Genomic DNA, 14,995 nt, shown 5'->3' with positions numbered 1-14,995 from the left:
GCTGCTCAGCTCGGGCTGACTCGAACCGCTGTTGCTCAGAGCTCAAACTCTTGAGTGAGCTCTTAACCAACTGAGCCACTCAGCCGGCCCTTGTTATATTTTTTTTAATAAATTGTTTTTTAATTAAAAAACAAACAAACCTGAGAGCTATTGGGGAGGGGCTGGGAAAGCACCTTCATACTTAATGGGAATGGAATCTAGCATTGTGCTTTTAGAAAACCATTTGGTTTTATACATTAAGAGGTGTGAAATGGTCCTACCATTTGGACCAGTTATTCCACATCTGGGACTGTATCCTTAATAAAAATCCCAAACATGGAGGTCCACATATGGTTCCCTTCAGTTCACCATGGAAAGCTAGTTGGCTCCCCAGGGCCTGGCATACTGTCCCTCCAGTCCCAGGGCTCTGCATTCCAGTGCCCCACCCCTACACCCGGCAGCTTGGCCCAGCCTCCCACCCAGAGCCCCTGCCACAGGGTGTGACCTCCATCATCTCCTCTCCCCACCACCACTGGCCCAGCCAGGTTCCATCCCCTGGTTAGGAAGGAGTCCTCTTCCTCTCTTTCGAAAAACGCCAGGACTGATCCTCAGCCAGGGGCCTCTCTCCATCCCTTCTTCTGGAGTTTGAAGCTGGGTCAGCCTCTTGCTCCCACCACGAGTACAGGGTCTTATCTGGAGGTCTTCCACGTGGGGTACAGCCTGGGCTCTTCCTTATTCCCTGGGAGTGCTAACGGGCTCCTGCCCTTCACTAAGGATGGCTGCGAAGGGCTGCTCAGAGCGAGGCTTGGCCCTGCTGTTCTCCCTCCTTCCAGCCACTAGGGGACAGACAGGGGCTTTCTGAGCCCATCAACCTGCAGACAAAACACTCCAAAAGGGAGGCTGGAATTTGCTCAACATCTGGGGCCAGATGAGAAGAATGTTCCAGGTTATGCAGTCTGCTACTAGATGGCATCCAAGAAGTTCAAGTGAGGAAATGACACGTGTCCACCCGTCACTTGCTCATTTACAAACCCAGGGATGGTCCACTCTGTGCCAGCCTGGCGAGGCATGGAGTCCCCACCAATGGTCAAGCTCCCCACTGGGGCCTCACAGCCTGGGGGAGACAGGCATGTTCCTTATGAGGGATGCGTGCATGTGTCATCAAGTATTAGTTTGAATTAGCTTTAAATGAAGTTTAAGTAATAGCATCTGAATCACCTGGGAAAACAATGCTCTGGTTAGTCTTCTCGACACTCAAAGCTCATCATGTTTTCAACTGAGTTCCTCCCAGTGACCCTCCCCCACAGCTGCCACCCCCAGCTGCCAGGTCCTCACACACTTGTGGGAAGAGGGAGGCCACATATGTATTCACATCTCCAGGTAGGAAGTCTCTGCATCCCTGCCCATGTCACCCTCTGGAGCTCCAGGAGTATTCAGGGGTTCCCCTTCCCGGCTCAGATAGCTCTCAGTTGGGCCTCTGTAGGATTGGCCTTGTGTGGCCAGTATTGTCACAGTTGAGGTCAGTCAGGGGTGTCCCAGGCCACCTGCTCTAAAGTGCCAGTTCTTTCCACCAAGATATAGGCTATTTCTCCAGGACCGCCAACATCACCAGGAGTTTAGGGGTCAGACTCTCCACCTTGCTGACCCAGACTTTTCCCCAGAGACCTTGTCTCAGGGCATCATCTTGCCCCAAATCCACAGTGCAGCCCCCAGTGTTCTTCAGATGTGTTTCAACATCTTTGTACCTCAACCAGAAAGCATTAGAACTCTGGTCACTTTCTGCCCTGAGAACACCTCCAAAAGAGCCACTTTTTATTGGTCCCACATGTTCCAGGAACAGTGCCAGGTGCTGGGTAACAGTGATGACAGATCTGGGAAGATCATAGTTCATGTATGTGAAGCACTGACTATCGTCAGTCCACAATCACGGGCAGGGTTGGGGTGTCGTTGTCCTGCAGTTTGCAGTCCTGCCCGTGCATCCACCAGCCCTCCTGACACCCAGGCTCTGCCTGCTCTCAGCCTCATCCCCTGAGCACAGAGTGCAGGTGAGGAGAAGACCCCCATACCCCTCAGTTCAGCACAAGCTAACTGCCCCCCGCTCCCAACCAGTCCCTGGAGGTGCAAGAGCAACACTCTGGGCAGAGTCAGCCACTGTTGGAATCAACCCTGGAAGGGGTGTGAATGCTCCATCTCTTTCGTTCCTTCTGGCAACTTCCCAAGGGTGTATAAGGAGTTAGGAGCTGCCCCTGCAGTGGGCTCAGGATGGCATCCTGTCCCACCACGTCACCCAGCCCCTTCAGCACTGACCCATCATCAAAACCACATTTGGGGGCCAGCCGAGTGGCTCGTTGGTTAAGAGTTGGTTTGGGAGCACGAGCTCTGAGCAGCAGGGCCCCAGTTCAGATCCCACATGGGCCAGTGATGCTTCGCCCTCTACAGCTAAGATGGTGAATAACAGCTCGATCTGGAGCTGAGCTGCCGTGAGTCGCTGGCGACAGCGACAGCATAGCCTGCGGTGGGGCTACCATGAGTGGTCAGCAGCCAGCATAAGCAGCCAGCAGCCAGCGAGAGCTGCCATGAGCCACCATGAGTGGCCATCCCATGGCCAGTGACTGATCTGCCTCAGCCGGGAAGAGCGCAATGATCACAATACCACCATGGGCCAGTGAAGCGACATCCTCCACAACTAGACTGAAGAACAAAAGGACAGCAACTTGTCTGTTCCCCTTCCCTGATTCCCCAATAAAATATTTTTTAAAAAAACACCACACATTTGTAGGTGTGGGAACATGGACTCTGGGGCCACCTGCCAGGTGCAAACCCCAGCTCTGTTGCTTGCTAGCCGAGTGACCTGGAATGAATTACTTCACCTCTCTGTGTCTGTGTTTCATCTGTTATAATGGGAGAGGATAGTTATATCAACATTATAAGGTTGTTGTGAGGAAGAAGTGAGCTAGTGTGAAGCTTTTCAAGCTGCAGATCACCAGCCATTTGTTGGTTATAAAACCACATTAGTGGATTGTGACCAGCATTTAACATAAATATAGTGGAAACAAGAGTATGCCTCACTTTGGGGGGTGGGGTTTGGTACACACAGCTGTATGTGTATGTAGCACAAACCATTCCCAGATGCTTTTCTGCCCCTGAGGCCCCATTATGGGCCTGGGAGGTGTTTGATGGATTAAATACAGATCAAGGCGGGGAGAAAACATGAACTCAAACCCAAGAAGCCCTCCTGGCAGTGCTAGGGTAGAGGCATGTGCACGGGAGCCAGGATGCTCCCCAGGTGAGTAACCCAATCTGCTGGGAAAGAGAACATGGACAACAGTGGGCCCAGGCATGGCAGGACCCAGTGTTCTGGAAAGGCTGCTGTGTGCCTGTGGCTGGGGGTGCTAGGAGAGGCGGCATAGGGAAGAGCTGGGGTCACATGCTGAGGGCCTTGAAAGCTTGTTAGCATGTGAACTTGATCCTGGGCAATAGAATTCAAAACAAGAGGACGACTGATTTAACAAATACATGTTGAGTGCCTACCATGGGAAAGATTTATGTTTTAAAAAGTTGACTGCGAAAGCAGATTATGAAGTTAAGAGCTGAGCAACACCAGAGGCAGGAGGGTCTACCAAGAGGCTACTGCAATAACCCTAGCAAGAGATATTAAAGACAGAGGTCAGAATGTCTGAAGAAGGAGGACTTCTGTACCTGGGGTTAGATGGTCCCCAACACCCAAGGGACAGCTATGATCCTGCAAATGGGGTAGGGAAGGAAAAGGCAAGGCTTTGAAGGCCATAGAGGAAGTCCACAGGCCCACAAAGCAGGGATGCCACATGGGCAAGTGGACAAACCAATGAACGTCAATCAGACAACCGGGTGACCTTGGCACATTACTCAACCCCCTGCACTGCCAATTATAAAATGGGGCCCAGGAGAGGACTTAGCTCATATGAATGTTATTGAAAGAGACTGAAAGCTAATAATGGTAAAAGCCTTCTACGTGTCTGGCATAGGGCCAGGGTTCGCACTAGGACTGCTTGCCCTCCTCTCTCTTCCATCACAGGCATGTCTGGAGAAGGCACTGGCATGCAGCCTGGGAAAGAACAGACTTCCAGCCACTCAGAAACAAGTCAGGGAAACGGGGCTGACTTTGTAATGCCCCTGCACCCTCCAGGCCCATGTCACCACTCAGACCCGTCCTCAAGGACTTGGAGCCTTGGCGTAACAAGAACAGTACATGGAGCCTGCAGGGCCAGCCCGCTCAGCAGAGGGGGGCCTCTTTCTTGCGTCTCCAGCCACACCTAGGGTCCCTCTGGGAGCGAATATGTTTTCAGAAGCTTCAAGATAAGATGCTCTTGAACCCTTGGCCACATTACCCAAGCACAGAGGGTTGCGATCATTCTCAGTGAAAGTGGTCACTACATTCCCACTCAGAAAGATTCGCTCCCACACAAGCGTCTCCCCGGGATTTGCACCGAGTCCTTCAACGTGCAGAGAGTGCTGAGTGCTGGGGACATAATGATGCAGTCAAACGTGCTGTAGCACATTTGCAAGAGACATCTTTCCAGGGTGGTCCTCTGCCCACCCTCTGCACTGGCCTCCGAGATTTCCCTGCCCAAACTTCCAAGTCAGAAAATGGAACAGACTCTGAGCAGTCAGTGCTCGCTTTCCAGATCAAGACAAGCCTCCAAAACCAAGAGAGATGCCTAGCAGCCATCATCTATCTCTTGGTTTTGTCAAAAAAGCCAACCCTGACTGTAAAAGGCAGTTTCCCTTAAATATCTTTTTGCCTACCAAACTAGTCAGTCAGGGGTGCTTTTCAGGGAGGCTGCTGTGTTCATGTGCCTTAGAGCAAATCTGTTTCCTGGCACTCCCCAAAGTACATCTGGGGTATTTTTCAGGAACACTTCAGCTTTCCTTTAAGTGCCCCTCTGTCCATTCCTGGCTCAACAGAATTTGGACACAATAAAGAAGCCCTCCCTATTTGCCTCAAAAGTGACAAACAGGCTTATACTGCCATTTCACAGTCTTTTACCTGGTGTGTTGTGTACCAGGCCCTGAGTGTAACCCTGCCACCTCAGACCCTATCTACAAGGTGCACACTCTGAAACAGACACATGAACACATCCTTGTAACACAGTGTGACAAGTACAGTGATAGATACATGGTCTTGGCACAAAGGAGAGAGATCAGTTTTATTTGGGGGTGAGATGGGACAAAGAAGCTTTATTTCATCACAAAAGATGAGTTGGAGTTATCTAGACAGAGAAGAGAATCTCTTCCCATCAATACCAAACCCTGTGAGGCATTGTTGACTTACCCATTTTATAGATGTGTAAGTAAGGTTTGGAGAAGTTAAGTAACCTGCACAAGGTCAGAGAGTTAGAAAATTTGCAAAGGAGGTACAAGTATATACTTTTTTAGAACCTCGATCCTAAACATTTAAGTAAATTTGCTCTGGGTTAGTCAGGTAGAGCTGATGAAATCAGGAATCAAACACAGGTATCATATTGAGACCATAGTGATAGATGGATTACAGAGGACCTTTTATGTCAAGCAAAGAATTTGGACTCTGCCATTGATGATGAAGTGGCTATGAAGGGTTTTATTGGTGTGGCAACTTCATATCCACTTTAATTTATCCTGCCAATAAGTATGAACCATAAATTCTAGTAGTGAAGAAGTAACAACAGTTTTTAGCTGAACATGTCCAGGGCAAAGATAGTCCATTTAATGATGTTATCCTATTTAATGATGATATTCTACTTAATGAGAATTCCTAAAACTCAGGAAGAAAAAGACAAACAATCTAATAGAAAAATAGTGAAAGAAAGTAACATACAATTTACCAAAAAAAAAATAAAATAAATAATACAAATGGCCAATAAACATACAAAAAGGCACTTGGCCAATTAAAACAATTACATAATTAAAACGATAATGAATACCATTTTTCTCCCATCTGCTTGACAAAAGGGATTAAAACGGAAAAGAGCAAGTGTTGGCAAGAGTGCTGGAAATTGTGTCCTCTCATACACTGCTAGCAGGAGTGTACGTTTTTGCAGCCACTTTGGTAGGCAATTTGGGAATTTCTTTTAAAATTAAAAGTGTGCCCCGATTGCTGGGATCGACCAAATTGTTGGTATATCTCCTGGGAAAACACTTCCACACAAGGAGACTCACGTCAACAGCCTCACACCTAAAAATTAGAAATAACCTAAATGTCCATCATAGGAAAATAAATAACTGCAAACACTGTGGTATGTTCATATCAAAACAAATAAACAAACAAAAACACCATGCAGCAGCTAAGAAAATTGAGCTATTTCTGTATAAAGTGGATATATTGTTGAGTGGAAAAAGAGAGAAGTACAGAGTAATACATATATAATATCATTTATGTTAAAATATATTTATTTAAATATAAAGGCTGTTTATGTTACATTTTATATGGGTTCATAGATATGTATGGAAAATGGTTTAAAATACGCATAAAAACAGTAATGGAAGTAGTTTCTGAGAAGTGGCAGAGGGGACCAGAGTTTGGGTCATGAATGAACATTCATAATATTCTAACTTCTATAAGCATCTCTATAAACAATTTCTATTTATGTATTACTTGTGATTAATTTTTATGTTAATAAATATAGAGATGAAATTTTAAATCACTGACACATCAGCTCCTATGCAAAGTGCTATGGCCAGTCCTCTGCAAAACGTATAACAAGCAAAATCTTGTTATTGGACACACAAAAGCAGATCTTGCCTCAAGGAGCTCTCAGGCTGGTGTAGGGCAACAGGTCCAACACCATATGAGATAAATTCCTGAAGAGGAGCATAAAATGCAGTAGGATTCGTGGAGGTGCAGGGGAGGTTGTTCACAATATTTCAGGAATCAGAGAATGTGATCATATGGCAACCAAGGAGAGGCAAAGCTGGGCACGGGTGGAGAGAACTTCAGGTTCAAAGGTGCAGAGGTGGGTGCTCCTGGGGCCTGTTATGGAAGACTAGGAGGACAGGAAAGGTGGGGGCACACTATGGAAAACCATGATTCTGGGTGAAGAAGTTGGATGCCAGTCCCAGGCAGCAGGGAGTCTTGCGAGGTCTGTGAGCATGTGGGAGCTTGCCTGAAACTTTACAGAGAAGTTTGGCATAGGTACATGGGTGAGTTGGCTGGGTCAGGAAACAAGGGACAAGTTGGGAGGTGATGACTGCCCCAGTATGGGGGAAGATTGGGGCTGGGGGACATTAGAGAGTAGGGATGGTCTCAATGGAAGAGGTAGATGAATCTGAGAGACTCCCTGGATTGAGATAAGAAGAGTGGAGGGAACAGAAAGTAAGGTTTTGAGGGCCTGCTGCTGCCCCATGATTCACGGGAAGTGTTCAAGGGTCAGAAGGAAAGCAGGTAGGGGCAGCCCCTTCTCTGTAGTGAGGAGCTCCAAGGCCCACCCATACTGCAGGAGCTTCAGTCCCTTTCTTTTCTCAGTGGAGCTCAGCTACACTGTGCACAGGCAGGTCTGGGCCCTGAAAACGGGCTGGCCAAGGGCAGGCAGGCAGGCACACAGTCCTCTGGCTTTGAGCCACCAGATTCATAGGCTTCCGGGAAAGGCTGGCATGGCCGCTCTGTTCCTTTGAATCTGAGAATATGTGGCTGGGGAAGCCTAAATTAATTAAGTGATGCTGAGGCCCTGAGGTCCTCCCAAAGCAGCACACAGGGGTTGGCAGTGAGCAAGACCAGGGTAAACTGCACTACCTCCCCCAGTATTGGAATCCAAAGAGGCTCACGAGCTTTGTTGGAACTAAGCCTGCACTTAAGTGCTTCCAGGGAGACAAAGAAATAATAAATCAGGAGCAAGTGCCCCGCCCACTCGCTGCCACCACTACCGTCAACCTGCTCCTCCACAGAAACATGGCCGTTTCATGTCTCAGGAACCAGATGTCTCAGTGAAGCAACAATTGACAAGGCTTTGGAATTGACTGGCTCACAACCTTCTCAGAAAACAGTCTAGGATGGGCTAATGCCTTCCTCCAAAGTATCACCCCCACAAAACCCCGCTCCACGCACACACCAGTCCTTGCCCAGGCGCAGATGTAGAAAGGCTATCCTGCCACCCCCTCTCCAGACTCCCATACACCAGGACTCCCTGAGTCCAGAGCAAGTTCCACTAGGGCACTAATCCAGCAGGAAAGGGACTTTGTTCTAGCAGACCTAAGCCACAACTGTATTCAATAAACAGAATGAAAGGTTGTCAGCCAGGAATCACCAAGCTGCCTCTATCCATGCAAAACCATAATAATTCAGCTCCTACAAAGTGTCAGGCATTGAGCTAGATACTTTCAAGGAAGTCATCTCATATTCTTCAGCCATTCTGGAGCAGGACAGCATGGTGGCTGAATGCTGGAGCCAGAGAGCCTGCATCTGAATCCTATCTCCATTGCTTACTTGTGAGCTGTCTGACCATGGATAAATTATTGTGCCTCAGTTTCCTTACCTGTGAAAAGGTAATGTGAAGGTTGGCAAGAGAATTAAATGAGTTAATGTTTGTAAAGTGCTTAGAGCTGTGCCTGGCGCATTATAAACACTTCTATGTGTCTAATAAATTTTTCCCTCTACTCATTCGACTTACAATGAGTACCAGATAGGTACTCTGTAGCAACAGTTCCTATATTTTGCTGAGAAAGAAGAAAAAAATGCTTCTATTTTCTCCAACAGGAGAAAAAAGGCATAACTTAAGCCTTTAAGTTATGCTTAGAAAAAGGAGTCTCCAGAAAGGAATTTACCAAAAGCTCTGTTGAAGAAGCAGTAGGTGCAGGAAGGCCGAAGGGTGGAGCCCTTGTGAGAAGCTGGTTGTCAAGTGGTAGAGTCAGGGCTAGCACCCTGGACAGCTCCTCAAAGGCCAGGGCTGAGATGGGGCTGTTCCCCATGTACAGCCAAGGTTCAGGCCCAAGCCTTTTGCTGAGACAGAAGGTCCTCATCTTCCTATAACTCCTGCACCCTAGTTCTTGGGATTACGGAAGAACAGGTGGAAGGGTTGCCTTCTGAGCTTGAAATTGGAGGGTGAAGGAGTTTAGTGTCCCTGGGGCCCCTTTAGGGAGCCAGCCCAGGACCTTCCTCCTCCCATAGATCTTCATCTGTCCCTCTTCCCTACACTGCTAGGCTGTGGCCACCTTGCAGATGGAGCAGCAGAAGCACAATGAGGCACAGGGAATAGGGAGGTAGTGTAAGGACCACAAGACAGGCCCCTCAGCCTGCATTTAAATCCAGGTTCTCCTGCTGGGATCTTGGGTAAGTGACCCAGATTCTCTATGCCCAGTTTCCTATCAGTAAGACAGGGGAAACAGCACCTACACTTCACCAAGATTCAATGAGGATTAAATGAAACAGCACACATAGCACCCCTGGTACAGGGTTTAATAAATGAGTCTGTTCCCTGTCATTGGGGAACGGAGGACTACAGATTTAGGCATGAACCTAGAGATAACTTGGCTCCATGCTCAAGGACAGCCATGAATTATGCAGGCCAGAGGGCTTGGAGAAGGGGTCTGTACCTTGAAGGCCCTGGGAAACTTTCTCTTCCCTAAGACCACTAACTTCTAAGTTCTTCAGCCACTAGACAGAAAACTTCTGCTTTAAATCCCCCTTTTAATTAGACAGGAAAAACAACATATGCATAAATAATAATTACTCTGCAGGCTGGAAGACTACCTCCTTAAAAGCCTCAGAATGGGAGAGTCAGAAGAGGCCAGAGGTTTCAAACTCAAATGACTGGAGAGGAAAGCCGGTGACATAAATGTGCAAAGGCAGCTAAAGGGAGCCTGCAATGAGCTGGAGAGTGTGTGTGTGTGTGTGCTTACTGAAGGCCTTCAAATAAAATTTAAAATAATTCTCTCACCTTGACAGATCCCTTTTTCAGCACACATTTCCACCTGAGGGCTGCAGTGAGAGGGCTCTCCCCTCACCCTTTACTTGACAGAGACCAAGGCTGGAGCCCAGAGAGAGGCTGTGGTTTGCCCAAGGTCGCCCAGAGCCAGACCTGCCCCATACTGGGGCTCTTTCCCTCCCTCAAACAGAGAGAAGTGTGGTCACTGCAGAGCAAGTGCTGGCAGCTCCTTAAGTGGAAAAATTTCTCTTCCTTTCCTGGGGTGCTTGGGTGGATGTAGAGATCAGACAACAGGGAGCAGGCTGCTGCCTTTCACATTGATGCCCTGGTCTTCATCACCTCATCCCACAGCCGTCTCAGGGACAGAAGCCAACTTTCCAATGCCCTCCGGCCTTCCACCAGAAAAGACAGAGCCTGGAATCACAATGTCCACCCAACCAGAGGGACTCACCAGGAAGCCAGACTGCCCCTGTATCTTTTATGTGCTCTTCACAAAACCCACAACCGTGAAATGGAGATAAAACAGCACATTTTACAGATGATAATAACAATAGCAAACGCATCGCTCTTACTATGTGTCAGGCACACTAAGCAGTCGATTCTATTATTACCCCATTTTACAGATAAAGAAACTGATGGACAGAGCATGAAGTAATTCCCAGGCACCCCAACTAGTGATAGAGCTGAGAGCCATCTACAGCTGTCTACAGCCCAAGTTCATCACAGTGTATCACAGTGCTTCCTTGAGGCGGGGAACATGTATGGGAAGAAACTGGACCTAACACTAGTTTGCTTCTGAGGCCAGAAGAATGGGAGGAATCCTCTCTGACTCCAGAAGAAAGGGACAAACAGTAACCTCAACACAAGTCTCCCACCCTCAGCTGCCTCACAGCCTCTCTCCTGCCAGCCCGAAGACCAGAACAGGGACTCACTCGATGTGCCATCCAGGGACAAAGATCTTTTGGGGACACACTGGGGCCAGGGCAGCTCAGCGTGTATGCTGAGAACGGGACGTCTCAGTGAGAGCGGCCGTTTCGGGAAGTGAGCCTTCCTTAAGTCTCTGATGAGGCCGAAGCGGCCGGGTCCTGCTCGGGGATTGGGCGCGACGCCCACGCAGCTTTCTTACAGCTCCAAGAGAGGACCCAGGCCACATCATTCCCGGAGCCCACCGCGACCCCGAGGCAGCTCTGGAGATTGGGGGATGGGGTGAGGAGGTAGGGAAGGGGGTGGACCACGCAGGAGCGAAGAGCTGGGCCTCCTCCAGTGCGTACACTGACTGGGCGGAGTTAGAGGGGGAGGAGGTGGAGCTGGGGGTCCAGGACAGTTAAAGAGGAAAGGGGGAGTACTGGCTGGGAGAGGGTGGCGAGGTAGTGTGGGACTGTGGGAGGGGCAGGGCTGATATTCCGGGTCTTGGGTGGGGACAAGGCGACTCTTCCTTTCAATCCCCAGATGCTCATAGTCATGAATTCTCTGCTGTGACATTCTCCCGAAGGGCCGGTTGGTCGGAACCCAGCCCAGCAGTCTCTGCGCCTCCCCCTCCCTTTCCGGGGGTAGAAGGGGCCAGGAGGCGGGGCCAGAGGAAGGGTTAGGGGATCTGTACCTTGCGCCCTTCCAGTCGCCGCCTCACAATCCAGCTGCTAAAACAGATGGGCTCAGCCGCGGCTCACCTCGGGGGCTCCTTGGCTGCTGTGCGCCGAGATCCATGCTGAGGCGGAGATCTGGAGCTCCGGGTGCCCCGCTCTCCCGCGGGGTCGGGGGAAAGCGGCCGCTGCGCGCCCCCTCCCGGGGGAAGAATAAAGAGCTTGGACCTCACGGGTCCTAAGTGGGGTGGGGCGAGGTGCGTGGAGCCGAAAGCCTGCTCCTCGAACGGAACACCATCATCCTCAGGGCCCTGGCTGGGACCCTTTCCGCACCAAGACCCCTTTCTGGGCTTTTCACTCTTTGCGGATTTGGAAAGGGGACCACCACCCCGCCGCGCCCCGCCCCGCCCCGCCCCGGGCACCCGCCCCGCCGACGTCGCATTAGCATGAGCGACGCAAGTGGCCGGGGCACACTCGGGGGCCGAGACTCGCCGCGTCACATCCCTGAGTGGAAAGGGAAAAAAGAGGAGGCGGCGAAGGAGGAGGCAAGAGCCAACGCAAGGGGAGGGGAAAGAGGCGCGGGGCGAGGAGCCGGCGGGCGGGCGGCAGCAGCATGCCCCTCGGCCCGCGCGGGCAGCCTCTTAGCGCGGCGGGGCGGCTCCAGACGCGCCTGAGACGCAGCGCGCTCAGTCTCGGGCCCCGACCCCTCGGCGCGCCCGCCTTCCCTGACCACCCCTGAGCCCAGCAGCGGCTGTTCCAGGGCTCCGCTCCGAAAAGCGGCGGCGCCTCACGGTACAGGGTCTTTGCTTTCCCGGGGTGTAGGGTCATGAGCCCTACAGCCACCTGAAGCACAGGGGGCGCTGCGCGGCGCGGACCGCGCCCCCGAAGTTCTGCGCCCTTATCTCTGCACTGCAGGGCGTCCACGTCCAGCCCCGGCGGAGGCGTCTTCGGAAGAGCGGCCGGGTGGGGCAATGGAACCCGCGGGCCAGGCGCGGGAGGCAGCCACCAAGCTGTCGGAGGTGGTGGGCGCGGCGCTCCAGGAGCCCCGGCGGCAGCGGCGCCTGGTGCTGGTAATCGTGTGCGTGGCGCTGTTCCTGGACAACATGCTGTACATGGTGATCGTGCCCATCGTGCCTGACTACATTGCCCACATGCGCGGGGGCAGCGAGAGCCCCACCCCGGCCCCCGAAGTGTGGGCGCCCACCCTGCTGTCGCCCACTCCAGCCAATGCCAGTGCCAACATGGTAAACAGCTCAGAGTCCCCGAAGGCCGCTTGGCCGACCGGGTCTGCCCTGCGGCCCCGCTACCCCACGGAGAGCGAGGACGTGAAGATCGGGGTGCTGTTTGCCTCCAAGGCCATCCTGCAGCTGTTGGTGAACCCCTTGAGCGGGCCCTTCATCGACCGCATGAGCTACGACGTGCCGCTGCTCATCGGCCTGGGTGTCATGTTCGCCTCCACTGTGCTGTTTGCCTTCGCGGAAGACTATGCCATGCTTTTCACCGCGCGCAGCCTGCAAGGCCTGGGCTCGGCCTTCGCGGATACGTCAGGCATTGCCATGATCGCCGACAAGTATCCTGAGGAGCCCGAGCGCAGTCGCGCGCTGGGCGTGGCGTTGGCCTTCATCAGCTTAGGAAGCCTCGTGGCACCGCCCTTCGGGGGCATCCTCTATGAGTTCGCCGGCAAGCGTGTGCCCTTTCTGGTCCTCGCCATTGTGTCACTTTTCGATGCGTTGTTGCTGCTGGTGGTGGCCAAGCCCTTTTCCGCAGCGGCGCGGGCACGGGCCAACCTGCCGGTGGGCACGCCCATCCACCGCCTCATGCTGGACCCCTACATAGCCGTGGTGGCCGGCGCTCTAACTACTTGCAACATCCCCCTCGCCTTCCTCGAACCCACCATCGCCACGTGGATGAAGCACACGATGGCGGCGTCCGAGTGGGAGATGGGCATGGTCTGGCTGCCGGCCTTCGTGCCGCACGTGCTAGGCGTCTACCTCACCGTGCGCCTGGCGGCGCGCTACCCACATCTGCAGTGGCTCTACGGAGCTCTCGGTCTGGCAGTGATCGGCGCCAGCTCGTGCGTGGTGCCCGCCTGCCGCTCTTTCGCACCACTAGTGGTCTCACTCTGCGGCCTCTGCTTCGGCATTGCGTTGGTGGACACGGCTCTGCTGCCCACTCTCGCCTTTCTCGTGGACGTGCGCCACGTCTCGGTCTACGGTAGCGTCTATGCCATCGCCGACATCTCCTATTCCGTGGCCTATGCGCTTGGGCCCATAGTGGCGGGCCACATTGTGCACTCGCTGGGCTTTACGCAGCTTAGCCTTGGCATGGGCCTGTCCAACCTGCTCTACGCTCCAGTCTTGCTGCTGCTGCGCAACGTGGGCCTCCTGACGCGCTCCCGCTCCGAGCGCGACGTGCTGCTTGACGAGCCACCGCAGGGTCTGTACGATGCGGTGCGCCTGCGTGAGCGCCCTGTATCTGACCCTGACGGTGCATCTCGCAGCCCACCCGGCCCGTTTGACGAATGCGAGGACGACTACAACGACTACTACACGCGCAGCTAGCAGCCCTGCTTCTCTTCCAGGCCACCCACCCCTGGGGCCAAGGTGTCTGCTCTGGGAGCGCACTGGCCAGCTCAGGCTCAGGGCCAGCTTTCCCTCCCCCTAGCGAGTATCCAAGCGCAAGCCCCTGTCTTGACTCCCCCTGCCCGGGTCCTTTCTCCGTGACCCTTTCTGTGTCCCTCCCCATCTCGTGCAGTGGGGCGTGGAGCACCGAGGCACCCAAAGCGATGCTCTCCTGGCACAGAAGAGGAACTCCTGCCTCCACCTCGGGGCCACCCTGTGTAGAGCTGTGCGTCTGTCTGTCCCCCCTTCTCTTCCTCTCAGTGCCAACACAGCAGTGTCTCCGGTCCGAATCAATAAATCATATACGTCCGAGACCGAGTCTCTTTACTGATTGGGGGTGGGCACAGGGCCAGGACAAAGGGGAGGGTGAGTTGGGTCTAACCCCAATCCAGGTCTCAGACCAGCAGGCACGCGGAGAGCCTGTGGCTCTTTTGCTACCAGGAAAAGGAGATACGTACAAAAGAAGCAAACCCATCAAGGGCTCTCAGCCAAGGACAATCTGCTGCATACGACTCCCTCATCCCGCGACAGCCCCGCCCTTCCAGGCCCCGCTCCCTGAGGACCTGCTCCCTCCAGGTGCGTAGGCCCCGCCCCTTGAGGACACATTTTGCATCAAACGCTGAGCTGTGAGGTGCCGGGATTGGCCTCCCTTGGAGCCCTGCATCCTATCCTGTCCAGGCTCCGTAAAGGAGTAGGGGCAAGCTGTTCTGGGCAGAAGTCCGATCTTTGGAAACACGCGTGTGTGATGTGTGTCTTCATTAGAGAGCCAGGATCTATCCTACGAGGGTGGGGGAAGAGTTGTCGGTGTGTCTGCTGTGTCTCTGCCGTTCGGATCTGAGTCTGGACTGGAGAGGGTGCGAGTATGGGGGCTGGTGCCAACCTCCCACCCCTACCGCATCCTCAGTGGAAAGAGCTTCCCAGGGCTGTCAGAAACTTCTCCCCA

General features: G+C 52.7%; 1 protein-coding gene across 1 annotated transcript; it reads left to right on the top strand.

Moving 5' to 3' along the window:
* The first annotated feature begins 11,919 nt into the window (after positions 1–11,919).
* On the top strand, positions 11,920–14,359 carry SLC18A3 (solute carrier family 18 member A3). Its single transcript, XM_019655052.1, has one exon. It carries the CDS (start codon positions 12,403–12,405, stop codon positions 13,990–13,992), a length of 1,590 nt encoding a protein of 529 aa, XP_019510597.1. The 5' UTR covers positions 11,920–12,402; the 3' UTR covers positions 13,993–14,359.
* Positions 14,360–14,995: the final 636 nt, after the last annotated feature.

The sequence above is a fragment of the Hipposideros armiger genome, unplaced genomic scaffold, assembly GCF_001890085.2.
Source record: "Hipposideros armiger isolate ML-2016 unplaced genomic scaffold, ASM189008v1 scaffold_235, whole genome shotgun sequence".
Taxonomy (NCBI): domain Eukaryota; kingdom Metazoa; phylum Chordata; class Mammalia; order Chiroptera; family Hipposideridae; genus Hipposideros; species Hipposideros armiger.
Note: the sequence above shows the minus strand (reverse complement) of the source record. Positions and strands in the feature narration are given on the sequence as shown.

What these genes read in the sequence shown, in the direction of transcription:
- SLC18A3 (XM_019655052.1), top strand. Translation starts at nt 12,403, where the DNA reads ATGGAACCCGCGGGCCAGGCGCGGGAGGCAGCCACCAAGCTGTCGGAG.